The 27,839-nt window shown below is 42.9% G+C and overlaps 4 protein-coding genes across 4 annotated transcripts; 1 reads left to right on the forward strand and 3 right to left on the reverse strand.

Annotated features, from left to right (window-relative positions):
- Positions 1–47: 47 nt before the first annotated feature.
- On the reverse strand, positions 48–3,659 carry LOC128762736 (gamma-glutamyl hydrolase). The gene is made up of 9 exons (XM_053871194.1): positions 3,457–3,659; positions 3,285–3,399; positions 3,133–3,183; positions 2,988–3,072; positions 2,071–2,209; positions 1,734–1,840; positions 1,475–1,568; positions 1,271–1,408; positions 48–609 (listed from the first exon to the last, which is right to left on the reverse strand). Exons 1-9 carry the CDS (start codon positions 3,566–3,568, stop codon positions 479–481), a joined length of 972 nt encoding a protein of 323 aa, XP_053727169.1. The 5' UTR covers positions 3,569–3,659; the 3' UTR covers positions 48–478.
- Positions 3,660–5,548: 1,889 nt separating this feature from the next.
- nmrk1 (nicotinamide riboside kinase 1) lies at positions 5,549–9,116 on the reverse strand. The gene is made up of 8 exons (XM_053870953.1): positions 8,966–9,116; positions 8,155–8,245; positions 8,042–8,090; positions 7,767–7,920; positions 7,452–7,523; positions 7,263–7,369; positions 7,120–7,202; positions 5,549–6,625 (listed from the first exon to the last, which is right to left on the reverse strand). Exons 1-8 carry the CDS (start codon positions 8,992–8,994, stop codon positions 6,599–6,601), a joined length of 612 nt encoding a protein of 203 aa, XP_053726928.1. The 5' UTR covers positions 8,995–9,116; the 3' UTR covers positions 5,549–6,598.
- A 748-nt stretch (positions 9,117–9,864) lies between these two features.
- Positions 9,865–15,792, forward strand: ostf1 (osteoclast stimulating factor 1). The gene is made up of 10 exons (XM_053871116.1): positions 9,865–9,987; positions 13,320–13,366; positions 13,631–13,681; positions 13,786–13,849; positions 13,915–13,968; positions 14,034–14,141; positions 14,242–14,291; positions 14,879–14,957; positions 15,036–15,134; positions 15,312–15,792. Exons 1-10 carry the CDS (start codon positions 9,954–9,956, stop codon positions 15,368–15,370), a joined length of 645 nt encoding a protein of 214 aa, XP_053727091.1. The 5' UTR covers positions 9,865–9,953; the 3' UTR covers positions 15,371–15,792.
- A 7-nt stretch (positions 15,793–15,799) lies between these two features.
- mapkapk5 (MAPK activated protein kinase 5) lies at positions 15,800–26,640 on the reverse strand. Its single transcript, XM_053871115.1, has 14 exons — positions 25,800–26,640; positions 24,688–24,761; positions 22,379–22,454; positions 22,000–22,097; positions 21,789–21,897; positions 21,211–21,300; positions 20,976–21,071; positions 20,808–20,888; positions 20,562–20,749; positions 20,374–20,494; positions 20,035–20,165; positions 19,833–19,948; positions 18,816–18,920; positions 15,800–18,406 (listed from the first exon to the last, which is right to left on the reverse strand). The coding sequence occupies exons 1-14, from the start codon at positions 25,833–25,835 to the stop codon at positions 18,318–18,320; spliced, it is 1,410 nt and encodes a 469-aa protein (XP_053727090.1). The 5' UTR covers positions 25,836–26,640; the 3' UTR covers positions 15,800–18,317.
- Between the last annotated feature and the right edge of the window lie 1,199 nt (positions 26,641–27,839).

Here is a 27,839-nt window from a genome sequence, read left to right on the forward strand (position 1 = left end):
TAATTTCACCGACAGACAACCACTCTCACGTGGACTTTCTGCTCTTTCAGAGGAACATGTTTATTAGGAGCAACAATTGATTTAAGACAACAGTGAAATAGATTTTTACTTGATGAGAAAACTGCCACAGCACCATTAATCCCATGTCACATGAAAAACAAGTGGCTTCTGCTATTGATCAGAAGGAGACACAACCACCTCGTTCCAAGCGCTGAGACGGACATTCAGTAACGGCACAATGATGACCCCTACTGGAGAATCCGAGCACGGATGGAAGGAAAAAATACCAGTAACACTCTATTTGTGATGAAGCATGATTCAGGAAATGCAAAAAGGAGTCTCTCTAGACCCTGTTTCCAGTGTGTGCGTGTTTTCCTCCCTCTCATTTCACCCATTGATTCACCTGACATTACTGATCTGTGATTCAGTTTAGACAATTTGAAAATACCTCACCGCACATCTGTAATGCAACAACTTCCTATGTAGAATTTCTGAAGAAGTAGGCCTGCTCGTGTCCCGATATGTTTCCAATGAACACCGGCTGGTAGTTGTAGATCAGCGCTGCCTCTTCTTCTTCGATGTCATCGAAGCGATGGAGACTTCTCCGCCCTAAACCAAGAGATTTACTGAGTTATTCAGTTGGAGTAGCACAGACAGTGAGGCATGTTAGAGACACTAGCTGACGCTTCGATGTGGCTTTCTGGGCATGTTTATTAGTTGTGTGTTCTGGCGCATGCATGATTTCTACTCAGTAAACGGAAGCAGTGACAGGACATTCACTATAAAGTGATCCACTTTCAGCAAAGTGAAGGGCAGGATATTGCATTTCCTGAAGGGACACATTGCACTCTGGGACAGTTGTGATAAATAGGTGATAAAAGTTCAATGTCAGTTTGTAGTTTTGTGATGACCATTTGGGAGACGCATAAGTACAGGCAAAGGGCCGTGAGTGGCCCCCACTCTGCACTTTGTCTGAGCTACGTTATGACTACTTTCTGCATGGCTTTACTAAAGGAGTTGAACTATGGATGCAGGTAAACAACTTAAAGATAATGCGTAGGAAACACCGGCATGTGAAGCCAACTTCATCCTTGATTTAGGACCTTGGTGAGCAGCACATCTGAAGGCCAGAATTGTTGACCATTGTTTCTAAATGACGGAAGAGCTACTTTCAAGGTTCAGTGTTTTCCTCCACTGATGCCAAGTCTCCTTCTCAATAGACTCTTGCAGCCTCCTTATTTTACCAGCAGCATTGTGTTCATCACTGTACCTTCATTGACGAAAAACCCTGCCAGCAAGGCGGTCAGGCGAACTGCATTGGGAGAGTGAGGCACGTTCTTGTTCCTGCTCCACTTGTAACAGCTGACCTCTGGGTGCCACTGGACTCCGTAGAAGGGATATTTCTTGCCTGACACAGATTCATCAATGAACCATCACAGAAGGACGATGACTTGTGCAACAAAGTCTTCATTACCCTCAAAGGTGGAGATGAACTCAACTCCATTGTGAGCCATGTTTGTTGACAGAATTGAGAAGAAGCTTCTCAGGTCTTCGTTTCCTTGAAAGGTCTGAAGAAGATTAAATCCTCCAATTAAACATGTCGTCGGGATGAAGAATACCGACAACTCTCTATTTCCTTACATTTAGATTATGTTTGAAGCTGGTCAAAGAGACAAAATTAAGCTGAAGAATTCAAGATTAAGATCAGAAGTGTCAACTTTTTCAGCTTTTACCGTCACAGACATTCCGTATTTATGGAAGTTCCCAGTCAGGGGTTCTTTGGCCACAGCCGTGAGCATGTCACTTGGGAAGTCAGCGAACATGTTGCTTGTGTATGCCTCTGGAAAGAGAACAAACTCTGTGGGTTTCATTTGCAGACTGATCATCTCTGAGGTCCAGATCCAACTAGCATAGCAAGACTGAGGTCGTTTTAGCTCGAGTTATGGAGCCATGCAATGTTGGGCCATGGTAAGCACCTAAAATTCTCACTCCGCTGCAGAATATTTTGGCGGGAATGGCAGAAATTTAGCCTGGTCAATAGAGATACCAACTGCTAAATGTGACTCTCACCTTGGGTGAGGTTCAGAGGCATCATGTCGTTCTCCGCTGGAGTAATGGACAATAGGTCCTTCCCTGCCACCAGTGCCGTCAGCAGCTGCATGCCTAAGCAGGTACCCCAGATGGGGAAGTAGTCTCCCTTGTTGTTAGCCTGAAATGCACATGCAATCTGTCAGCTTAACAAGACATATTTTTTGTTCCAGTTTGGATCCGGGAAAAACCCCCTTTCATTGGTCGATGATCTGGAGCCAGGCCAGTTCACCAGCCCCAAACCACCCCTGTTAAATGTGGTGTCGCGCAGGGCTCCATCGTGGGGCTTTTTGAACGACACACTCAAACTCCCTGCTATGCTGATGACATCCAGCTCTATGGCTCCGTCACATTTTGAGGGAATCGCCATTCACTTGTTCAACCATGGATACACTCAGAAGAGCCAAAAACGTAAACCCTGACTTCACAAATGACAGCATAGACTCAAAATTAATAAACCTTCATTCGACTATGGTGACAAATTCAGTTGTTTTTGTGGATTCAAAATCGCTTTGAGGTTGCTAGGGGATATAGTGAAAACAGCAAAATGTCACTCATGTCCCAGCAGTTGGAAGATTCATGCTGGCGATGTGAGGTTGAATTTCCATGAAGATACTACTTCTTTGCAATGAGCTAACACCGTTCTTGAATTGTGGTAGTCGTGCTATTGATTTCTTTATACGTTGTGTTTTTCTAGTGACATCTACAACAGGTCATCCACTTTGCTGCCTGCAATGGCACCATGTGTCTTCATAAAAACCAAAACCAAACCCGAACCAAGCAGAAGACAGTCCAGAGATGAGTAGATCAGGCAGTTGGACAAACCAGTGCAATGAAGCTGACCAAAGAAGTCAGAAATATTGTCTGCAGCAGGCGGAAGAGGGCATAAATGAGTTCACCTCCAAAGCGAGCTTGTAGAAGATCTTGGCCACCCTGGCGAACTCTGACGTCTCGATGTCGATCGCTCCACCGATCAGCAGGAGGCTACCACAAAGACAGGGTTTGCAAGTCTGGAAGCAGCGGTTGGACATCAGGACAACTCACCCATTTATCTTGTTGAAGATGTTTTCATACTCTGAATCAGTCAGTGTCAGCCTGCGGACGGAGGTGACATGACAAGGACATGAGGCTCAAATCTCTCAAACGGGGTGCAGGTTCATATCCCATCACGCTTCTCTGAATCTTCTGGAACTCACTTGATGGGCACCACTCTGCAGCCCCCTGACTCCATGTACTTCACATAGGATGCTGCTATGAAAGTCTCACCAAATGGTTTGAGGTCTTTGTCCATGACTATCATCGTCAGAATCCCTGCGCAAAAGTGCACAGTCAGTCACTGAGTATTACAACAGTTCTTTTGCCACTTACCAATGATGGGTCTGTCGTTGGCGGTCACATGGTGCTTGGCAGTTGGCTTTGAATTGATACTAGAGGAACACAAACACAGAAAAAATAGAAAAACCCACTCTGTTAATCCCATTTCGCAGTTGTTGTCTCTGATGGTGGACTGAGTTCAGAGCGTGTGAAAGTCTGGTGTCAGTTTACAGAAGTGGCGACTCAAAACAAGGAAGTGCAGATTTACCAGAAGCTGACTGTACACAATGTAGTTAATAACTGACACTAGGCTGAGCCAACCAGCTCCAGAAATGCAACAACCACAACAAAAGCAACATCGGTCTTGCAAGAGAGCAGAAGAATGGACTTGACTCGGCAGGAGTGGACCTGCTGGGTTGCATTGTTGAACTTGAATGACTCTCATTCCTGTACTGAAGTTTTGACGAGAGGACATGAGTGTGACTCATAAAAAGATCCCATAAAGAATCACAAAATATTTGCAGTTGTTTCAAGCTTAAACAGGTGAGCATTTCTCACTCTCATAAGATGCATCAACTAAGGATACTATGCAAAGCAAAAAAAACAAAACAAAACAAAAACAAAAAAATAAATAAATAAATAAATAAATAAATATATATATATATATATATATATATATATATATATATATATTTTTTTTTTTAAGTCAGCGTTCACATATTAATTATTATTATTTATAATTGTAACATTTTCTTTCCAATTAAAAAAGAGAAACAAATGTTTTGATATGTATTTTAACTTCTACATGTTTTGTTAAAGCATAGACTGGAAAAGTAACTCCATATGTCTTGTTGTTGTCCTTATAATACATCTTTTCATTTAACGCTCGAGAGTGACATGACCTTGATGTTCTTAAATATAATATATATCAAGTAAAAATCAACAGACAAGGGGCCAAATTGTTCAACTCAGTTTGAGTCACCAGCTGAATAAAATGCACACTTGTTGTAAAGTGTACAGGTGGCAGTCCTCTGGGTGGAAATATGAGTCCAACCAGACCGGGACGTTTGCCTCCCTATTACAACTCCTAAGTCATAAAGCATCTCCGTGGCTCTCCACTGACTCACAAGAGGAACTTGGAGGCTACAGTTCGCCGTCAATTGGTATTGAGTCAGACTTCTAACAACATGGATGTAAAGCTCTTGTGGCCTGGATTTGGAGGCCCATCCTTGTATATGCATGATTTTTTATTTTATTTTTTTATTGCTTGGCAATTGGCATGAAATGACAAAAGTCTTGGTAAAAAAACAAAATAAATAATAGTAAACACATAAATAAAAATAACAATAATAAAAACATGCATCATCAAACAAGTCATTTTTAGTTGTTCTCTCACTTGCATGTAGCTCATCCCTAAGCCCCTTGTTCTGTCTCTTCTGATGGCCACACGCTGATCATGACTGAGGGGCAAAAACCACCTCACCTACTCACCTCTCCCTCTCTGAGTCCTGAAAAGCATCCATCCTGATGCGACAGTATCTGTCTTGAATCCACGGCTGCTCACCTCCGGTCGGTGATGAGAATGAGAGGCGAGTCGTTTGAAAAGGTTTTATTGCTCAAAAAAGTAATGACACAAAATGAAAGCAGACTGGAGGGTTTTTAAAGGTGCTAGCGTGATGGGAGGGATTCAGGGAGTGTAGACTGACGCCATCACATCTTCATCAGTATTTGCTGAAACTAATGGCCAGAGACGTTTTCTACTCCTGAAACTGTCGCTGCATGGGGAAAGAAAACACCCCCTTAAACTGCATTTAAAAAAAATAAATCACAGTGAACACTGAACAGGGGCGCAAGCTAATGATGCTACGGACAATATTTTTTTTTACCTCTGCTGTTATGTTTGTGTCTGGAGTTACCATCACTTCTACATCTCTCATTTTCATACCATTTTATATAGATTCTTAAGTGTGATTCACCACCTCGCCTAAAATCATGAAGGGTCACTTGTCCTCAAGGTGAACAAGGTGTTTATATTGAAAAGAGACATGTCTGTCATGTCAGATGAAAATTGAAAGGAGACCTAGCGAGATGACATGGTGACCTTTATTGAGATGCACCTCCCAAAATAACAATGAACGGTCCTTCTCACACCATACAGAAGCATCCCATACATGGCTATTACTGAATCATACTGAAAATGAAAGATACTTTGGGCTTAGTTGAAGATTGGTATAGTCAAAGACAAATAACCACAAAACCTATTCATTGGCTAGCAAACTATTTACGGGCCAACAATGTTGCGTTGAAGCAACAGAGCATCTTCGCTCCCGACCATCTCCTTCTGTTTTGTCTTCCTTCAGATCATAGAGTGGGTGAAACGACTCGAATGTAACGCCATCACCCACAAGTGTAGTCATGATCAAGCCCCATAATGCACTGCAACAGCTAAAGCTCTCACGGCAGACAATCAAATTTGTTAATAATAAACAATATTTTTGCAATCAATGGCCCTCATCCCTCGGACGGAGTTGGGAAGCCCACGCAAGCATGGGGCGCACAGACAAACTCCACACGGAGAACACCACAGTCTGCTCTCAACCTAGAGTTAGCAGGGCTCGAATCTTACACCTTCCTGCCGCCTATTAAATATAATTTTGGGCTGATATAATGGAAGAGAAAAGCCAGGGCAGGGTGACCTTTAGCAGCAGTGCTAATGGCTACAGTGTAAAAAAAGGCTTGTGGCAGTTTTGATTCCAAAGGCCTTTGTGACAGATTCTGGGTCCAGTTCTGTTCAGTATGTGTCATCTGACCACACAAACAGTCTGTTTTGTGTTTACAAAACCAGCAACTGGTGAGATATGAGGAAATATCCTCTCACAAAAACCATATCATAGATGCCACATCACTGTCTATAATACTGATAACCCATTTTAAACACTGAATAATGGTCTTCTGTTATTCTATTCCGCTATACTGCAATGAAAAACATAATTAACATGATAATGCTTTATTGAACAGTCCTATAAAAAGTAACAGTGAACTGTGTAAGTGTGTAGCAGCATCACATATACATGATAAGATCACATGTCGTACTAAAAAGTTCTTTTAAAAAAGTCTTGCAATAAAATTGTGTCCTTTCAGTCAGGAATGAATTCAGATTTTTCTGAGGTCCACAAAAGCAGCAGCGGCGGCAGGATTACTCTGCTAGACGTTCCGTATCATCCTGCAAAAACAAAATTATAAATGGAGTAATCAGAGCCATTTTTTAAATTTAAATATCTAGGCTAGTATAAAGAACAAAAGTAGAATTAATATAGCTATTAATAGCTATTAACCCTAAAAAAAGATGTTCTCCATGTTAAGGCAGAAAAACAATTCCCAAAACAGACTCAAAAGCATGTTATTATTTCAGTTATGTCTTGATGAACCAAATCACAAACTAGACAATTGTTTCTACCATCGTATAAATGCGATTCCTTCGCCTCGAGCGAATTTTTAACACCAATGATCTACTATTGGTAAAATGCAGCTACTACAAGGAGCTCAATCGGAGATTCTGCCGCCGTGTGGTGAGATTGAGTACTGCTGAAAATATTGAGTCACTTGTTTTAGGGTTCATTTTAACCTGTCGGTGATTTAATAAATCAAATTAAATTTTTAATTACAATCATCATTTTTTTTCTAAAGAAGCATTTCGGCAGAACTTACTTTACTTACCTTGATTTTTTGTATTTCTCGACAGACATCTTCATACACAGTAGCCAGCAGTTCTTCTTTTGACTTCAGTCCATCTAGAAGTGCTATCAGCCAGAGAAAACAAGTTCAAACTCTCATCATTCCAACAGAAAGCAGCCACTAACCGATCACTGGCACGTCCCTCTCCATCTCCTGCCGGTTTTTAACATACATGGGCCACACGTGTCCATCAAAATAACCAGGGGGATCAGGGGGCGTGTAAACTCTAGAGCTGTTGTGAACAGAAAAAAAAACAACTTAGGAAAGAACAATTCTTTCAGTTTTACATTGCTGCGCTTTCTCTGAGAGCTTGCCTTCGCCTCTGCTTGCACACGTTGTATGGTATTTCCATGAAGTATCTTTTGTGGAATAGCTGGTTTAAAGGCCTGCACACAGTTGGCAGATGAAACACAAATAAAATACAATATGAATCATGAAGTAAAGAATTAATTGGACTCCAATACATGAAAATTTGCTGCCAATAACCTCAGATTAAAGAATATCTTTTTATATATCTGCCACTTTATCATCAGTTCTTTACAAATATCAAGAAGTCAGATCCTTTTGATCTTTAGTGAAGAAAATAAAATCATAAAAATCTTGAACTATAAGTGCTTGAGCTACTTTACTTGTGGTTGAAAATGAGGAATCCTTCCACGATCAGAACAAACGCATCCTCTTTAGAGTCGACTGGTAGAGCTTGTTCCCCCAAGAAAGAAACTGGGTCTCGCAGCCAGGAATCCACCTGACTCATCATTTTGTCCATGTGGAGAGCGTCCAGCACTGAAAACAGACATTAAACATGTTAGGCCACACGGCTAAACATGAAGAAGAACGTTGTATAAAGTTGGTCGAGTCATCTCTATGAGTGAAACTGCTAGTTAAATCAGTGCTCCTTGCTTACTGTCATATTGTTTAAACCCCCTGTCGTCGACTGGAACCACAATGTCGTCCTGTGGAGGAGAAACTGTGAACACACTGAGGCCAGACTCTCCAACATGAGCAAACATTTGGAACCTTGAAAAATGCATCTTGAGCAATAACACAGCTGTTGGGTATCTGCTGCTGCAAACTCCTGGCAAGAGTCGATTTGCCTCCGTTGGTCATTCTGCAGGGAAAAAAACAAGAAAGGAAAAACAAACAAACTGGACTTTAAAACATGTAAAACATCTGTAACTTCCAGACAGCGCTTACTTTGAGTGACAGTTCACTTCTGTTTTTACAAGGGGTCATTCTCTCACCTTCTACTCGCAGTTAAATAATAGTTTTAATAACAGCCAATTTCTTCATAAAAATGAAGTGTTTAGAATATTCATGGATAAAACTGTTAACAGCAGAAGAACAAATCATGTAGCGGGAAACTGATGAAGCAGAAAAACACATTATCAAGCGCACAAAGTGCAAATCAAGAAAGACGCATCTGAATATGATGAGAAGATATAATCATAATAGATGATGAAAAAATACTGTAAAATAAATAGTAAATGATGTGATCCCTTGATTAGCAAATAATGCAGAAGACACAGAAGTAGCATAAACATGGAATCCCAAAACTTATGTTTACCACGTCGTGTCGGTTATTAAAATAAAGGTTTTTCACCAAACACAGGGGGCGTGTGATTCACTTATCAGTATTTGCTGTCACATGCTGGTCCGCTGTTTACTGATTTCCTGCTCTGCAAACACACCACAAGGATTTAAATAACGCACAAACTATGTTCACTGAGAGGAGCTGTCGGCTACATTCACTCAACTATGTGGATCAGCATGAACCCGTGAAAAAACCCCAAACCAAAACAGTGTAAAGATGAGGCATCTAGTGACTTACCCGCCAACTCCAATGACGAGCGTCTTCATTTGTACTTCTTCACTAGATTACTTCAATAAAACGGATAAAATGTGGAATAAAAAAATATGTCCCGTTAAGTTTTCTGTAGGGCACAACAACCTTCTGAGGTAAAGTCCAGACGCTGCAACGACATTTGTGTTCACGCGTTTCCGCAATATCGAGCCCCTGATTGGCTACTTCATAATGACGTCACGCACCAGCAGCATCCACAGAGTTGCTCGTCTCAAACGACGACTCAACATAAAAATAAAATCTTAACGAGGGGACCAAATAGGATTAACTGTCACTGAACTTTCTAAAACGGCCCCGTTTCATGGAAACAAGATTAGGCTCTTTCGTTTGCGAATGCGTTTGTTACAGTGCATTATGGGACTTGTAGTATATGTATCAGTAGCGCCCTTTTCCCCAATAATTGTACAGCACTGACAACTTTTTTGTATTAGTTTGTGACTTGTAAAATTCATATTGTTCGTGTAAATTATAATGCAAAACTAATAGAAATAAAGAGGTTACTTTTAAAACACAACTTATTTTTTAATCGCTGTATTTATTAGATTTTTTTTTTCTTTTGAAACGTGTGTTTTGTTTTGTTTTGCTTACTGTTTTCGTCCGAACCACTTTTTAGCACTTATAGAATTATTTAAAATATTTGAACTGTTTATGGTTTTTGTGTTCTGAGGTGCATTATGATCCAAATAACAGTGAAAACGTGTGATCACATTGTCATCTTAAGTAAATAAATAAATGCTTGAATACATGAATAAATAAATAGTTTTTTTATTCATCATTTTGGCTCGCTCGCTCGGGGTTTGCGCACGCGCACACAGACTTTTCCGTGTGGCTCGCAGCCTCGCTGAACTTCCTCATTGGGAGCGCTCCTCCACTGCTCTGCAGTCCAGCGTCGTTTTTTTTTGCTTTGAAAACACTCACTAGACGACGTTGTCAACTTTAGTTTTCCTGCTCCAAGATGTCAAAGCCTCCTCCCAAACCCGCAAAGCCAGGTAAGAACTGAAATACAGACCCACGATGCTCATTTTTGCGTTGAAATTGTCATGTTGGCAGCTTGTTAGCGATGTCAGCTACTTTAGGGGCGGACACTTTGAAGTTTTCAGTACTTTTAAGCCTGTTTGAAACACAATTATTATTCATTGTAACGCAGAAATCTCGCCAGTGTTCGAACTGAAGTCGCAGGAACGAACGTCACAAATGAATTTTGACCTGGACAGAAGGCCTGTCACTTCCCTGTTTTCTATCTATCGGTCGTGTGTGTGCGCGCACGCGCCCCAATATTCTCACTGACCCATTCAAATTTCACCAGAGCTGTATTTACAATCATTTCTGCTTTTGTATCATCACTGCCTCATGGCTCACTTCATCTTATTTTTGAGCAGGACTTCAGGGGACTGCATGTTACTGAGTCATTTCCCACTATTGTCAAAGTTCCCATAGTGTTAAGGCCTCATTGAAATTTCCTTGAAATGCTTATCATGCACATATCTATTTTCAACCAAACAGAAGTGTCCCTGGCCGTCTCTTCTGTCTCAATCTCTTGCTGAATTGCATAGTGCCTTACACATTGTATTTTTTCCCCATCTTATTTCCCCAGATTATTCCTGCAATAATCTGACACATTTTGCAGCTTCTGCTGAAGTATGTTGCCATTGAAAACTACTGTTGCAACTCCTGGCCTTCATTACACGTCCACACATAAGACCAAGCAAATCGTGACTGACCTGTAGACTCTATTTGACTTCATTCGTGTTTCGTCATTCAATATTCTGAGCACATGAAACCGACTGCTTTTATGGAAACAGCATTTGAGTGTTACTATGAGTGATGCTTAGCAATTAAAATCATGGCAGTCCCCATTAAAATTTGAGGATTGATAAATTGTTATTTTTTTTATCATGCCTGTTGTTTTGAAGTTATGGGAATCCAAATGAAAACATGTCTCTGTGTTGGTCTTAAGCTTATGAGATGGCAAGTATTTCGCAACGACAAAAAATAAAGTGAAAAGCGATGTTGCCCTGTTACATGTGAGAGTACTGTTCTTGTACTTGAAGAGGCAGAGCTACCCTCCATCTGACGCTATTGTTTGTAAAATAAACTATGAATGGCTTATCTTACACTGGGAAACAAACTATTGTCAACGGCTCAATAGATAAACAGGATAAATCACAGGGTCCACAGATTCTATCTTCGATACAGGAGAAGGAAGATGAGTGAGACTCTGAGCAACTGCTGCTTCTTGTAGAAGATATGATCAGCTGAAGTTCGTCGACCAACTAAGGCCCAGTTGATTCTTTATGGTATTTACTGGAAGTTGTTGAGCTTGTACTGTCTGTTGAAACCCCATCTGGACTGTTTTCAGGCCACTGCAGGTCCCAAACGTTTCCGAGCCAAATCCGTAATATAACAATACATTTGGTCAGTACAGGATGCTCATGGAGGCCACAAATAAAAAATAAAGGTTTGATGATGCTGGTCTGTTTGCTTTAGTGAAAATCCCACCTGGATTAGTGAATGAGCCAGCATTTATTACATTCTGGCCTTGTTTCACCCTGTAGGGATTATATTTACCACAGCATAACAAGTAGGCTCAGCACACACGTGTGTTAATATATTTGCTTCTTCATTCACCTGTCCAGTCTTTGTTACCTGCTGGTGTCAACCACTGTGGCAGATGGTCATTAGAGTTTTGTCTCCTGTGTTGCTATGACAATCAGTTTGCATTGACTGTCTCAAATTACCTGCAGTATGGAAAAGTGTTTGAACACTTCCTTATGTTCTCTCCTGTGTCTCAAATGGTGTCATTTATTGTGCGTCATGACCATTTCTCTGTAGTGACGACGAAGCAGACCTTTAATTTGGCGATTTTGGTTGTGTCAGTCTGGATCTGCAGATGTAACATTTCTGCCGGTCTGAATCCTCCAGATAAAACAGGATCGGGCTTGTTTTTGATTCTTCTGATTCCCTCTGAATAAGTAGGTGGATGAAGATAGCTTTGTTGTGTAGATCGCTCTCACTCACAATCACATGGTGATCTGCTGTGCAGATTTAGAACTTGAGAAAACAGCACTTTGGAGCCGAATTCTTAACAAAATGCACGGAGAGTTCAGAGCCACAAAACCCAAATTCATCTTCAGCCCCAGAGAGTGTTTGCCTGAGGCTCTCTGGAGCGTAGAGAGTGAGAGAGAAGTGGACTTGTCGGCGCAGGTCTGTGCCTGAAACATGAGCAGACCTGTAGTGCGGACTCAACAGAGACCAACTTATGTGTGGGGACCCTATTTCGCTCTCTCCCTGGGACTGCGAGTCTGTGTCTGAAATATTGCTGAGATGGAGGACAGCCGCATTCAGGACATTGCAAGCAGACAGATTGTGACCTGTCTGGAATCAGTCTCGGTGTGTTTCTATCATGTTGAAGTCGGTCATTGAGAAATGAGAGGAAATGTGTTATTCGAGGATGAATGTAGGACTCAGTCTTGAGAGGTTGTTGTGAACTGGTATGCACAAGTTGGTGTCAAATATGAGCAGCCTTTGATGCCTTCTACTTCAACGACAGGATGAACATTGCAGCCCTGTTGATGGGATGGTAACACAGTTGACACCTGGAAGGTCATATGCTGATCCCTCACTTATTATCAATGTATTACAAGGTCAGAACGTGGACTCTGATGTGTAGCTACAGTCAGTGAAAATGCCAGAACACACTTTAGCATGGTTGGTTGCGTCTCTGCTGTTTTGCCATGGACCAATCACCTTTCCATTCTCCATTCTGGCGATGCCCTTTCTACCGTAGCAGGAACTAGACACTTTCTGGCTTCTTCATCTGGTCTTCCTCCTCCCCACCACGTGTCCAAACCATCTGGCCTCCCTAACTTGTCTTTGCTGGTTCCTCCCAATGACAACCTCAGCGTCTTCACTGCTGACCCTACTAACTCTGCTTCCTGAGTCTTATGACGCTTCCCTTTCAGTCAAGCTCTCAGTCACACCCCTGTCAGTCATCTGTCTTGAGGTGTTGTCATATGAAAGTAGGCCAGACTGGCCTGTTGGTCCTCTTGCTTCTGGCACAGTGCTGAGCTTTTCAAAAATGACTTAGGAAGTGTGATGTTCATTTAGCCAGGCAGCATAAGTCCATGCATTAGCTTTAATATAATCTGTTGCTATGACACAGCAGATAAATAAAGGGGTGTCATCTGTTGTTGATAAGCCCAATGATGAACATTCCATATCGTGTGTTTAAAGTTAGAGAACTCCCTCGAAGTCCAGCAGATCCCTGAGATCTGCACGAAACGCCACTTTTCTTGACGTCATTGTTTCTTCCGTCTTGCAGGTCAAGTCAAAGTCTTCAGAGCTTTGTATACCTTCGACCCCAGAACGGTGAGCCTTGCCCCTTTTAGGTCACCTCCATTGATCAGCTCAAAGTTCTCGCTGAGTGTTGTGATATCATCAGCTGCTGATAAAGCTTCTCAAGTTGCCAGGACATGATCAGAAATGAGTGTATCAGAGTCGAAGACAAAGTTAGGGACACGGTTTCTGCTAGTTCATGTAACATATAAAATAAACAATTGAATGAATGCTATATATGATATTACCATCTACCTTTGCTTGTTCTTATGTCGTGTTCACGTTCTTCGTTCTCAGCCAGACGAGTTATACTTTGAAGAAGGAGATGTCTTGTACGTGTCAGACACGGTAAGCCAAACTTCTGTTTGTGTCACCCGTAACCTGATTTCTTGATTCTTGTGTGGCATTTCTGTAGTGTTTTAAAAGTCCTGAAACTGTTTTTTTGTCTCCAGAGTGACCCTAACTGGTGGAAAGGAACGTGCCGGGGCAGGACAGGACTTATTCCCAGTAACTATGGTCAGTAGTTGAAACACGTCATCATTCATTCATTCACTCGTTCATTCATCCCGTGTCTCCCTCAGTGGCTGAGCGGGCCGAGTCCATCGACAACCCCATGCACGAAGCAGCCAAAAGAGGTGACTTTTCTTTTGAAACATTTCACGCTTTCTCAACCTGACATTGTGCTGTGCTGTGTGGTCAGGGAATATAAGCTGGCTGCGGGAATGTTTGGAAAACAAAGTGGGCATCAACGGACTGGACAGAGCTGGGAACACCGCCCTCTACTGGGGATGCCACGGAGGACACAAAGGTGGGGCGAGGATAAAACAACCTGCAGCTTCTCTTTTTTCATGCTTCCTCTCATTCGAACATGAAGCTTCCCTCCTCAACGTGATGATCTTCTTTTCCAGATGTGGTGGAGATTTTGCTGAGTCAGCCCAACATCGAGCTCAACCAGCAGGTGGGCATCACAGAAACAAAGAAAGAAAGAAACTTTGAGAACGCATCAGTGGTTGAAATATTCAAATGTGAATTGTCACACCGGGTTGCTGTTGCACCAGTGGGACAGGTCTGCTTCGGGTACTTCTCTAGCACCGGCAGGTGGCCGCCTCTCCTCACGGGAAACAACGGCAGGCTTTGAAAAGGGAGCAGGTTCCACCCAAATTGACCTCCAATTGCATAAGCTTGACGCAAAGCCACTTTGCGAGGAAAAAGGCCAAAAAATAATGGAAAATAGAGTCACTTCATCTGGTCAAGTGTCCCTTTCTATTCAAGCAAACAAACTTTGGGACCAGGAAGAACAAGATGCAAGGACACAAGCAGCACAGTTAGTTTAGTTTCCTCCTCTGGGTGGCTGGATCCTACCTTACAGAGCGTGAGGAGCTCCACCGGCCCCCACATCAAGAGAAGACAGGAAAGTCTCTGCTGTGGCTGCTGCCCCTGCGACCTGACGTTGTTCAAGTGCTGCTTTTCACCTCGTAGCAATTGAAATATTGTGTTAAGCTAAATGCCAACCTACAACAGAAGCTGATTGAAGTTGTCTTCCAGAACAAGCTGGGGGACACAGCTCTTCACGCTGCTGCCTGGAAGGGATACTCTGACATAGTGGAGATGCTGCTGAGCAAGAGTGAGTGTCTGTCGAAGCATCCGCTAACTTTTCAAAGCCTTCCAATCGAGTTGTCATTTTGTCATCATTTTTGTTCAGATTCAAGGACAGACATCAGGAACAATGAGAATAAGTTGGCATTTGAAATGGCCACCAACGCCCAGTGTGCTTCTCTTCTCAAGAGGAGGCAGGGGAGCGGTGAGTAGTTCTGACACTAGGGGGCAGCAAAGCCGCGTGACTGATAGCTAAGAGCCACCTGCAGTATTAGCAAGTTGGACCTAAAAAAAGTTATCTATAAAAGTTCATCTATTTATAAGTAACCAAGTCTACATGAAGTAAAAGGTCTTTCGTTTTCCGTCCCTTTCTCTGGTCCAGCCATCACCCGGACACACAGCAATGCTGAGGAGTATTTGGACGACGAGGACTCGGACTGAGCCAGGGGCCTGTGAGTGGAGGAGATGGATGACTAACATAGATTGCTGCTGTGGTTCTGACTGTAACTGTCTTGTCACTCGTGTTCACGCACTGCGGTTCGGGGGACCCAAGTTATGAGACACATTCCATGCAGAGATTATGTTTAGCCCAGTTTCTCTGGAATTCAAGTGCCAGCCGAGATTAACATCATAGAAGTTTTGTTACCTTTATTGAACTTCAAATTTTGGAAGCTTTCGACAGCTTGGTTTCCACTCTGGGAAGTTTTATTGTGTGCGTCTTTCTGATCGTGTCAAAGGGGGAAAAAAGTGCCTTTTGTATATTTGTGAACAGAATGTTTGCTTCTTTCTTCTTGAAATTCAGTCAGCTTTGTCTCATCCTGCAATAAAAGATTTTAATTTAAAGCCCAAACATCCAAGTTTGTTTGTCAGATTGTTTATTATCAAATTCAGCATGTTGATGACATTCCAGAGGCAGAGAAGGCAAAATATGTTCTCAAAAGGGATTTTCAAGTACATGCTACATCACAGCCAAACCAGAGAACTGCTTCGTTCTGACTGCAACATTTACAGGAATGACATGTGTGTCCTTCTTATTCTGCTCCATTCACGCCGCGGGAATAGGAAACACTTTGCTACACACGAGACCCACATTGTTGTGTGGTCTATTCTTCATTTGGTGGAGGAGAAAATCAGAACTCCCGTTTGCTGAGTCCAGAACAATTAAGTAACTATTGAAGCACAGAAAGTCATTTCAATGATTTCAGAGAGCCAAAACATGCAATCCTGTTGGGAGGGCTGCTTCAAAAACATGAAATTGTTAATGTCACAAAAACAACTTTGTCTTTTGCAAAGGCACATATGACTTTGAAGAAGCTCATTTTTGGATCATCTCACGACAAATGATCATAATTAAATGAGTTGAAAATTCACCACGAGACATGAAACATAGGAACTTGTCACCTTTTGCATACAAACATTGGAATACTGTCTTTTTACCTCGCTTTTCTTTTTCCCCCTAACATTGCTTTATAGTCCATCACTTCTGTTACTGAAGTCTCTCCAAATAAGCTCCACCTCTTTTTGTGAGCGTGTGGATGATGACAGCATCTTTAGTGGCTCACAGTCCCCCAGTGAGCTTCAAACCTGCTACTACAGTACGCTGCTGTGCTGACAGAGCACTTCAAAACAAAGTCTTCAGAAACAAGACTGCGCTGATGGTGGTGACCCTGACACTTGGAATTACATTTTTTTGCGTCAGAGGAAAACAGTAGTTTGGACTCAAAGTAGGAAGATATTTGTCCAAAAGGCGAAGCTGCAAAGGTGAGAGGAAAAGCACTTATTGTGAGGTCAACACCTTCAGGAGAGAGCCAATCAGATTACTGGTAGAACAGAGCTGAGGATGGTGCTGGGCACTTGGATCGGACCCATCGCTCTGCCCACTCCAGGACACTTAGGTGGCCTGATAAAGAGACAAGCTTGCTGATAGAATGAGTGTAGACATGTTGAAGCACTGGGTGTATCTTCCAACTTCTGTCTGCACCCTTGAGCCACATGCTGCTCTTCAGAGTAATGGTTGGATGGGTCGGGTCTGTCACTGCACGTGGGCGTCTTTGCAAGTAGAAGATGGCGACTAAGAAAGGGCAAGTAGTGAGAAGCCTTGCTAAGAGGACGATGCTAAGGGAACCAATGAAAGGGGAGGCTACTGGTGTGGGAATAGGCAACATAGCTTCACGGTTGGAAAACAAAGATCACTGCAGGACAAATAGTCCCATGGATCTATTGGTTTTCAAACTACCACACCTCAAGAACATGAATACTGCGTAGGACAGTGAAGGAGTTCCACTGTACATTTGGGTTTTTTTAGAAAGTGTCCACTACATTCCTGATCTAGGTATCCTGGGTCAGATTCACCTGCGTCTCTGTAGTCCAGAGATGTTTGGACTCTCAGACCAAATCTCTAAAACACTGTAATATGATATGACAAGGGAAGCTAAAAGATGGTGTTGTCTCAAGTGAAGTCAACACAGGACTGACTCATTTTTGCCAAGGATGCAGCTCTTGTTATCGATATGGGCTCCTTGGAACGGATGTCTGAAGCCATGGTGCTCAACAGGACTAGAGGTCTCTCAACTCAGCAAAGCAAAGTGGCGTACTGCAGGCAGGCAACTGACAAGCAGATGTCGGCTCCAGGAGGTGAAGCAAACGTTGGAATTCAGTCATAATTTAAAGAGCAGAGATGCCAAGCTCACCCACAAGGAAGCAGCAGCCAGGGCTAATACTGCTGATGATGTGTGCACACAGACGCGTGCAGGCTTGGTAGCCCACTTTAGAAACCCATCCTGACTGACTTGTGCCTTAGCTAAATTATTAACAACTTATTTAAAATGTATCAAAACTACCGGTAGTTTGTTTTTAAAGCGACAGTTGAGAAGCACAGCAGTCACTTTACTGTAAATAAAACACAAAACTGCATCCATGTGAGCAGCTGTTGGATCAAGAAGAGCTCTTCTGACAGAATTAATTCAGGTCACACAAATAAAAAACATAGTAGATTGGAAGAACTTTTTTTTTGTTAATTTAGAGCCTTCAGCGGACAGGCAACAAAACGGTATAAAATAATCTGTTTAAATAAATAAATTTCTCAGATAAATGAAAATACAATAAAAAGGAAATGATTGGGATAAAACAGGCGACGAATAAAAACTCCCACCTGGAAGAAACATTTTCCCTCTACATTTTTGTTTTTTTGCAAAAATGAAAATATAGGTTTTCCCACGTTTTTCTCAAGAAAAAAAAAGGTATCAATGAGTCCTTGTTCGGAAGATATCTACAGTTGTACAACAGGTCTCGGCTAAACTGCGGAATAACAAAAACGCGACGTAGAAAAGCCTCTTTACAGGTTAAAAAGAGTTGTAGTAAAGGATATAAAAAGAAGTTAGAAAGGTGTCTAACTAATGAGATTGGTCTTCTCTTCGATGGCCTGTTTGACGATCTCGGCCAACTTCAGGCGGTCCACTTTGTCGGAAAAGGCGCGTCCTGAAGCAGAAAACGAAGGCCAGTTTATATAAGATGATAAATTTTGTCATCTCCATGCACTTTGTTCTGACTTGAGGGGACTTAGACCATCAGCTACTGTGCCACAAGGGTCTAACTTCCGTGCATTGCTGTTTACTATACTTATAAAAGACACCAACACAGTATGAGCATTAAGAGAAACTGGAATTCTCTCTGTCCCCTTTGTAGCTATGACAGGTTTATTTCCAATAAACAACCTCACACTTTGCTGGCGTGTCACGACCATCTAGTTTCCAACCCCACTGTAGGAAAACGGACTTTAGACTCCAAGGAGCTTTTAAAACGGTTGTCTGTCAGACGTAAAGTGTTCTCAGACCTCTGGCTTCAATTCCGTTCATTCTCAGTAAAGACTTCAGTAATGATGACTGACCGTCCCAGCTGAGTCCCTGCAGACCATCACGCAGCAGTTTGCAGTCCCTGTTGAACCTCCAGGCTTCGTGCATCACGGTGTTCAGCTTCTCGTCCTCATTCTCGCCTGAGAAGAACATAAACGGAAGCCATTGAAAGACGCAATAGTGATGTAGGTTAACTGAGACACACCCTGCTCACATAGGTGAGTGAATGAAATATCACTGAGTGCAGAGCAGCGGTTGCCGCTGCAGCCTCAGCTCACGTTTGGCCTACAGGCGCTCCGGCTTCCTGTCACAGTTATTTGGCTGGGATGAGTGTGAGAACTGGTCTGACTGTGTGTCCTCACACCAGCCGCTGTGAGTCATTAGATGCTGCTTACACATTAACATTTTCAAATCAGGCCTGGAAATAGCAACACTTGGTTGTTAAACTAAGTATGACGGGATGTAGGATTTAGCATAGCTCACTATTCAGTCCTGTCATGATACTAACCAGGGGCAGACAGAAAAGACGGTGACCACATGACACCACGGATGGTGTGGTATGAAAGGATGATTCCTCGCGACTTCCATATGTAATATGTGCACTCTCTAGTGTTAAACCGCAGAGCAGAGTTGAAGGCACGGTCAGGTGCTCTCCCGTGACAAATGCTGCCAGACGTGGGAACGTTCCTATGAAGGAATGACCCCGTCTCACTAACCTGAGATGATAAACCAATAAGCTACCTCAGAAAAATGCCCAAGGTTTGTCTTCGAAGTGAGCAAACGCAGCAGTTGTTATGGAGTCAGAGTTCTGCCGACGCCAAGCCAAGCGTCGGCCGGAAAAACACGAGCACGACTCTCTTTTGAACTAACTGCTGCAGCTGCCAAAACCTGAGATTAAGATCGCTAAAGCAGGCAGGTTCTCCGATAACAGGACTCTCTGGGGTTTCAGTGCTGGTTGGCCCAGAGTCAGCTGAAGACAGACGCACTGGATTAACACAATCAAATGAACAGCTAGTATGAGCTTGTGATGCCTCGATGGTGCTGTCGCTCACCGGCTTGTGGCAGGATACACTGTGCAATGACGTCTCGCAGTTTTTCCAGTGCTACATTAGAGTCTTCGCCACCGTTTTCTGGGTCGTGAATGAAGAAACCGTCGTTTGGCTTTGGGCTGGAACACGAGCAGAAGATCGCATTGCTTCCACCAACAACATTGCGATAACAAGAGGCCGAGCTGCCGCTGTGACGGCGCCTCACCCGAGAAGTTTCCGTTTCCTGAGGATCGGGTTGTTGACGGAGTTGAGGGGCTTCAGGCTGACATTCAGATCCTGGATCCGCATGTTGGCCAACTGCTCTGCATGTGCCTGCTGGATTCCTGCGACCACCGCCTGCAGTACAGTCAGTGAAAACCAGATTGAGGGGAGAAAAGGTTCAAGGCCTTTAAACAATTACCAGACCTATCCCAGTCTATTCCTGTCATAGTTGTATACAAATGAGTTGTGTGCCAATGAGCTGCAACAATTTACTAGATTTACTAGTGAGAGTCCAGTGTGATGGAGCAGTTCTACTTTCACAGTTGCTCTTTTTTGCACTGACCTTGTCCATCATCATTTGAGCGGAGGGCAAGACGTTATCCAGGGCCTCGGTGCTGTTGAGCCACGGGTGAGCCAGGACTCCCTCAATGGTCAGTCTTTCCTCAGGCTTCACCTTCAAGAGCCTGAAGAGGAGCATCCAAAATGAGCGTCGAGCAAGGGGACGTCGACCAGAGCAGCGGTCGCACATACTTGCGCACAATGTCTTTAGCCATTTCAGAAATCTGACTCCATTCGTCTTCGGGAAAGTCGAAACTGCCCGTCATGATCTTCTTCCTCATGTCTTTGGGGATGGTTCGACTGTGGTGTTTGGAGTAGAACGGGGGATAGCCGCACAGCATCACGTAGATGATCACGCCAAGAGACCAGAGATCACAGCTCTGGAAGAAACGCCATCTCTCAGTCCAGCCTTCAGAGAGGCAGTCCTCAGTGTCTCACCTTGTTGTAGGTATATGGAGTGGGTGAGGTAGGTATAATTCCAGATTTTTCCTTCTGGTGCCGTCTTTGAGCCTCAAGTACCTGGACATACAAGATCAGTGTTAACCAACCAACAAAAAAATGTGTTTATCTGCACAGAAATCTGAAAAAAACCCAAAACTTTTCAACCTGAGGTGCTACGTAATAGGGAGTGAACTGAGGAGTCATCAAGTCCCCTTGATCAATCTTGGCAAAGCCGAAGTCACACAGCTTCACAGGAGCATCCTGGAATAGAATCAAACATGTTTTGAAGTTCCATCATTGTGTATTAAATCATGCGCTCCATCTTCCTTCTTCTGTTTTTTTTCCCACTGTCACGATTGAAAGTGAAAGATTTGTGAATACAATTAAAACGTTTTGTTACCAGAGAGTTATCCTTGAAGAGCAGGTTCTCTGGCTTCAGGTCACGATGTGCAATATTTAGGGAGTGACAGTGCTCCAAAGCTTGACTGATCTAAAACAAGAATCAAAAGATGTTGATGAGGTCAAGCGAGAGAGACGTCTGAAAAATAAAGCTACATCATAGGTAAGAATGGGAGGGATGGTCGACTGGTCTGCTCGGGGAGGTCAGCACTTGCTTGGCTCCACCAGGCACATCCTCTCTGTGTATCCTTCTCGACCGAAGGACGGCTAGTTTGAACAAAAATAGCCTGACCTTTGGATTGGCTAGACATGGTGAAGCCGCTACACACAGTCAGCAAGAATTTACCTATGGCACCCTGGAGTTGCAGCACTTTAAGCCAGTCAACAAATAAGACTCATTACATGAATTGCCCAATGTATGGATCAAAGAGGCACCACAGGGACGCCAATGCTGCTCTTGTATTGAAACAGTTTGGTGGGGAGCAGAACGGAGAAGGATTATAACAGGAACGACATCCATCTTAAAAGTCAGACAGATTAAGGAATTTGCCGCCGGTCAGAAGAGCACTCTTAACTCACCTGCTTTGTGACTTGGCTGGCCATCTTCTCGGTAAAGTGCCTGTGCTGACTGATTCTGTGGAAAAGTTCACCACCCTCCATCATCTCCATGACTATTAGAAGCCTCGCTCTGGAAAACAAAGTGTAGAAAACGCACTGCTGTTCATCCAGAATTGTCAGACTAATGAGACCAAGACGCTTAAATGCAACATGAAGACTCACAAGTTCTTACCTAGGACTGGACTCGTGTGGGAATTGGACACTGTTGGCATACACCTCAAGGATCTGGACTATGTTAGGATGGTTGGCACACATCATGTGGAGTCGAACCTGGATTGTTAACACATCAGAGGTGAACATGACTGACATCCCAACAGCATGGCAGCCTGCTCTGCCTGATAATATGTGAACAAATAAAGCAATATCCAGTTCAACTGCTTTTCCTCCACACTGGTTGAAGCATCATTATCATAGCTTAACAACTTTCTGTTCGAACCAATGTTTAGGTTTATGAGTTGTTTGGGGGCTTCAAAACTGGGAATAGTTCATTTGATGACAAAACCAAAGTATATTGACACCAACGTGGACCCGGGTAACTGTCGGTCTCTGACCTCATTCCTGGCCTTGGGGCGATCAATGAGGATCTTCAGGGCGAGGCGTTCCTGAGTCGATTTCTTCACACAGACTCTAGAAGACAGGAAACAAGATCGCCTTTGAAATCGGTACTTGAGTCATGTCATCTGGTTCTACACACTGGGAATCTATTGTTCATACAGGGGTGTCTAAAGCTATCCACGCCACCAGACTTGAACAGTCGCTATGTTCAAGACTATGTGTCAGACCTTAATGAAATACAATATTTATTACAGATAGAAAATGTTATTTCAGAGCAGCAGCACAGAAATGAATCCTGTCTCCCTGCAGGATTAATAGCAATGACAAGGCTTCCTTTCTCTTTCATGCCAGGCCTGTTTGTTATGACACTGTTATCGACCTGCAAGGAACCAAGACGGGACCAGTTTGGTTTATTTTGTCAACAACGCAGAAATATTTGAATCCTTGTTAGATCCCACAGGAAGCTGCCCTGTTACATTCCATCTAACAATGTGGCAACCAGAGCAGATTACAGTCGAACACACAACCACACACTCGTGTGAACACCACCCCTTTGCACTAACAGAGGCCAAATCTCTGAACTGTTAGACTCTCTGCAAAGATACAGATTTATTTTTGTTCATAAAACCTCAAACAGCAACAAAGAAAAACAAAAAACAAAAAATCAATTTCCTCCCTGCAACCCCTCACTTCACGTTTTTAAATTCTCCATTTGCAGGAACCTTCTCTCTCAGCAACCACTAAACCATAAATTACAGTGACAAGCTTTAAGAGAAGAAACTTTCTGCTCGGGCCAAAGTTCACCTACTGGGAAGCCATACCTCACCAATGAATCACAGAGTTAGAGGGGCGGGCCAGTGAAGAATGCGCTATGTTCCTGAGGTTGAATCAGGGAAACCAATCGCTACTTCATAAATTGGACTGAAACACTGACGCATACAGTCTGGAGATGAGTTGAGCAAGAGGTACTTGGATGCGCATGATGCAGAATGAATCACACCGATTCTGAAAGGAGAACTGATGAGTCAGCGTTCGGAACTCACAGGTTCTGTTCTGAGATCTCGATGTGCTGAAACAGGAAGAAACGCTGACAGATGCCTGATACTACCATCACTGCTATAAATTAAAGCAGCGTCTCACACATGAGCTCCCAAACAAGATCTGGGGAGGAACAAGCTGGAAAATTCACGCAGCATATTCAACGGAGACGACACCTTAGCTGCAAATTAGCATTTGAATAAAGCATGGCAGGCCAAGGCGGTGTCATTAATCGTTACTATTCTGTCTGGCAGTTTGAAAGCACCAATTGTTAAGTCATCCTGAGATCAAAATACTGGGGTGATCCCAGTATTTACAGTCTGAATGAGATACCAAATACCAATCTTAGGGGCTTTCCACACTCTGGTGGCCTGAGTTTGATTCACCTCCTGCTGTGCGTCTTGATTTCAGTTATTTAAGTGAGAGAGATTACTGATAATCGAGAAGAGTTAGTCAGTGCAGTACGGATCCAGATGTCAAAAATAGTCTGGTGATCTTCAGTAACTTCAGAAAAAACAGTGTCTTTCCTCCTCACTGTTCTCCTCATGCAGACAGCTGTGCAGATCACAGCAGTTGCAACAGCACAGCAACAGTTAGATCGCAATGTTGCTCATTCAACTAAATCGTTTATCAGCCTAAAAAAGGTGAAAACACGCGACTTATCAAACAGCCGAACACATCCCAAGTCCCGGACCGCTGCGCTCCCATTCCCCAGCACCAGTTTCCTGCAGCTGTGGGTGCACACTTCAGTGTTCAGGGAGTTTGCAAATCCAACCGTCCAACCAGACAGCGATCAGACCCTTTGCTGCCCGGCAGCTCCCCAGGCGTGATCAAGTCCACGGACATCACCCGACTCGCTTGTGTTAGCTACATCCAAAACACTTCATATTAGGCGAGGCACATTACAGGTGGAGTGCAGGATAGGCAAGGCACTCATGAGGGGGTCTTCCTGACCTGTTTCACTAGTGAAAGATCGTGAGTGTCAGCGATACCTCAGCCATAGATAAGTGACAGCACAGTTACACCTATAGCCAGATGTCAATCTTTGGGGAGTATCTTCATAAATCTGACCTAAAAGAGTCCAACTAACTGTTAATTCAATCACTTTATATTCAGTTCATTCTTAATGCAATGAGGAGTCATCAGTGAGCAGTATCAGAACGTGGATGTGAACACAATGAATGTTTGAATACAAGTCCTGCTTCCACACACAGCTATTTTGAGTGTTAACAAATAGTTTCAACCAATAATAGAAGAGATGACTCACCTGACGGGTCCACTGATTCCAGCTCCAAGTTTCTGGGTCCAGTTGATGTTGTATTCGTCAAGGATGGATGTTTCCTGCTCAGAGAGACAGCAACAAGGACAGGTTTGGACGCTTGCAAAGACAAAAAAAGCTAACATTTTAATGTAGGTCACGCTAACCCCTCATTAAGTGAATTGTGACCCAGCTCAGAAAGTGGGGTAAGAGCCCCTGGAGATCACATTTTACTGCCTCGCCAGGGACACTTTCACGAGACTCAGCCAGAAACTAAAATCAGAGCGATGATGAAAGAAACTTGGTAATGTCCTTTTGGAAGCCAATCAGAGTTACCCAGCATGATCAACCCCAAAACCAAATGAGATGAAATTTAGAAAAAACAGGAAATCATCCAATGGGCACATCCAGTAGGGTATGCTTTATTTATGAATGAGTTGATGACATGGTTACACTGTGAAATAACAACAAATCACTTGAATCAGACACACATGGCTGAAAGATACATTTCAAAACTGTACACACTGGTGCGGCTGGAGATAGAGATAGTAGCAGTTGCTGATATATAACAGTCCCATTTTATAAAACATATAGTTAAGGTGATAATTTGCTGTCTTTGGCTGGAATTGGACCCCAAGTCTGGCTGCCTTTCAATTAGAGGGAACCTGGAAACTTGACATTTTGACACCCACGGATATAAGTGCCACTGTAAACCTAGTTATCTAAATTATTAAATAATCAAAAGGGAAAGAGCGGCGAGCCAAGCAAACCCACAAGTGGATAACGTGTTTCTTCCCAGACCGTTTTTAAAATAGAAGACCATCTCACCACTTTATCATATCCTGAAAATGGAAACGTCAAATGAACACAACGTTTAACTTGATCAAGCTGCTCCTGAGGTCCCTGCGGTGCGTGACTGCTTGCTTAAACATAAAACTCCAAATGCGTCACAACACCGATGTTAAACATTACCAAAGTCAAAACTGGTTTAAGCAGCCATTCCATAAAATTAGAAATGATACTGAGTGGTGGCGAAATAAATCAATACTTAGTATCAGACATAAAAAAAAGCAGCCGGAGAGAAACAAAAAGGGATTAAATCATGGGATTTCAGTAAATACCTTGATGAACTTGTCTGCGTTGTTATCCTCGGACATGTTGATCCAGACAGATGTTCGTCTCTCCCAGTTGACAGTATAAACAAGACGATTCCTTCCCACTGACCTTCCAAAAGTTTCGGTCTGCCTACCCTGGACTGGATCAACGCTTTGTTATATTACCCCGAATGAGCGGACAAGGCCATTGAGTCAACACCAGCAGGTTTCTCTCACTAGGAGCCCAGAAACCAGTCTCCCGGGGCGACTCGGCGTTTGCGCCAGGCCAACTCGGCTCGCAGCCTCGGGGTTCGACTCGCTCTTCCAGTCGTCGTAAAAGCACGGGGGTGACCATGTAGAGAGCCAGAACCCCAGCAAGACGGCAAGAAATCACAGACCAAGACCCTAATGTGGTCTAGCCCACCAGCTTTGGAGGCGTAAGACAAGAGGTGTATTTTTAGCACTGAGAGCTAAAGTGAAGACGACGTTAGCTCGCTAGCTAGCCGACGGCACTCCATTCCGTGGTCAGACAGGTGGCGAAATCCACAGTAGCGGTGACCCGAGGTGCGAATCGACCCAGATCGATTAAAGAACAACCACCTGGATGTAAGCCGGGTCCACAGTGTCACATCGTGCGCTACGATGCCGAACCGTAACAGCCTATTATGTCGTCAAGCTTGTCGCGTCACGATGAAGGAAAGTGAAGTTCACCACACAAAAACCAGGGAAACTTCAATTGGTACCGAAAAGTTCATTTTTGGCGCCGTTGCTTCGCGCTTCGATTTAAAAAAAAATGTCATTGGAAATATTTTTACCTACAGTATTTGCTAATCCGGTGCTTGTTCTTCTTCTCTGCCTCTACCGGACAGCGTCTTGCGAGGTTGTAGTGCATATCGCCATCTACTGCACAAACGCGGCAATAAAATGTGTTAGTCCTCCGTGACCTTTCAGATTTAAATTGGATTTTGCAAATAATTAAATGCAAAATCAAATATATAGCACTTTGATTAATCACCATAACCTGATTTTTTTTTATTCAACACAACAACATATACATTTTTAGTAGGTGTTCATTCTCTCCTTAAACTAAAGGCCAGCAACCTCATTGCAAAGAATTGAAATATCATACACACATACATCGTCAGTTAGCGCTTAGTCCTGCTCAGGGTTGCGGGGAGTGCAGGAGTCTATCCCAGCAGTCATTGGCCGAGTGGCGGGAATAAACCCTGGACAGGTCGCAGTCCATCAAAGGGCACACACACACAATTAGTGGCAATTTAGTGGCAATTTTAGAGATACCAAAAGTAATTCTGATTAAGTCTATGATATACTGTTCAGTTTACCGTTTTTTTTCTACTTCAATAACCAGCAATTTATGCACATACCCAAAGCAATGAGCTGAAAGAATTTAATTTAAATAATGTATTGCAATACTCATTATTGTAATAGATCAAAATGTATGAAGCAGAATATAACACTATTTTACATGTGGGAGAACTTATTCCCGGAATTATACTATATCGTTACCAATTGTTTGTCTCAAGAATGCTTTCACTTGACAGTTTACATCATAAAATCCAATCCAACATTTATCTTCATTGTTTAATAGGACACAAGCAACATTTAGTGTTATTATAAAAAAAATATTTCCCATACATTGACAGTCATCGTACCAACAGAAAGTGTTTCCTGTTAGAATCGTACAGTAAGCTTCAAACGGCAACAGCCAAGTATAAAGTGATGAACACATTATGTATCTGGACTTGGATGATGTAGCAGCAGGGATTGTTTTCTCTTCACTATTCTGGGGAGCAGGACTTTGACACATGAACTGAATTTTGCCCACTGTGGAACTGATAAAGGCAATCTAATCTAATCTAATCTAATATAAGCTAGTTCTGGATGGTGCCAAAATCGTGTATGTATATTTATGGAGTTGCATAATGCAACCATAAATTGTTAAAAAAAAAAAAAAAAAAAACGGCTTCTGAAAATTCTCAATGAAAACGCCACCTTCGAGAAACACAACTACATCTCATCCTGGAAAAACCATGAAGATTCTGATGA

This window comes from Synchiropus splendidus, chromosome 7 (genome assembly GCF_027744825.2).
Source record: "Synchiropus splendidus isolate RoL2022-P1 chromosome 7, RoL_Sspl_1.0, whole genome shotgun sequence".
Lineage (NCBI taxonomy): Eukaryota > Metazoa > Chordata > Actinopteri > Syngnathiformes > Callionymidae > Synchiropus > Synchiropus splendidus.

What these genes read in the sequence shown, in the direction of transcription:
- ostf1 (XM_053871116.1), top strand. Translation starts at nt 9,954, where the DNA reads ATGTCAAAGCCTCCTCCCAAACCCGCAAAGCCAG. An exon ending in ATACCTTCGACCCCAGAACG is followed by an intron (nt 13,367 to 13,630) that starts GTGAGCCTTGCC and finishes CTTCGTTCTCAG; the next exon opens with CCAGACGAGTTATACTTTGA. An exon ending in GCACGAAGCAGCCAAAAGAG is followed by an intron (nt 13,969 to 14,033) that starts GTGACTTTTCTT and finishes CTGTGTGGTCAG; the next exon opens with GGAATATAAGCTGGCTGCGG.
- mapkapk5 (XM_053871115.1), bottom strand. Translation starts at nt 25,835, where the DNA reads ATGTCCGAGGATAACAACGCAGACAAGTTCATCAAG. An exon ending in CCTATTACGTAGCACCTCAG is followed by an intron (nt 20,889 to 20,975) that starts GTTGAAAAGTTT and finishes TTGTATGTCCAG; the next exon opens with GTACTTGAGGCTCAAAGACG. An exon ending in AGGAAACGGAAACTTCTCGG is followed by an intron (nt 19,949 to 20,034) that starts GTGAGGCGCCGT and finishes CTCGTGTTCCAG; the next exon opens with CCCAAAGCCAAACGACGGTT.
- nmrk1 (XM_053870953.1), bottom strand. Translation starts at nt 8,994, where the DNA reads ATGAAGACGCTCGTCATTGGAGTTGGCGG. An exon ending in GTGTGCAAGCAGAGGCGAAG is followed by an intron (nt 7,370 to 7,451) that starts GCAAGCTCTCAG and finishes TGTTCACAACAG; the next exon opens with CTCTAGAGTTTACACGCCCC. An exon ending in GAGGGACGTGCCAGTGATCG is followed by an intron (nt 7,203 to 7,262) that starts GTTAGTGGCTGC and finishes TCTGGCTGATAG; the next exon opens with CACTTCTAGATGGACTGAAG.
- LOC128762736 (XM_053871194.1), bottom strand. Translation starts at nt 3,568, where the DNA reads ATGGGATTAACAGAGTGGGTTTTTCTATTTTTTCTGTGTTTGTGTTCC. An exon ending in CAACGACAGACCCATCATTG is followed by an intron (nt 3,400 to 3,456) that starts GTAAGTGGCAAA and finishes ACTTTTGCGCAG; the next exon opens with GGATTCTGACGATGATAGTC. An exon ending in TGCAGAGTGGTGCCCATCAA is followed by an intron (nt 3,184 to 3,284) that starts GTGAGTTCCAGA and finishes CTCCGTCCGCAG; the next exon opens with GCTGACACTGACTGATTCAG.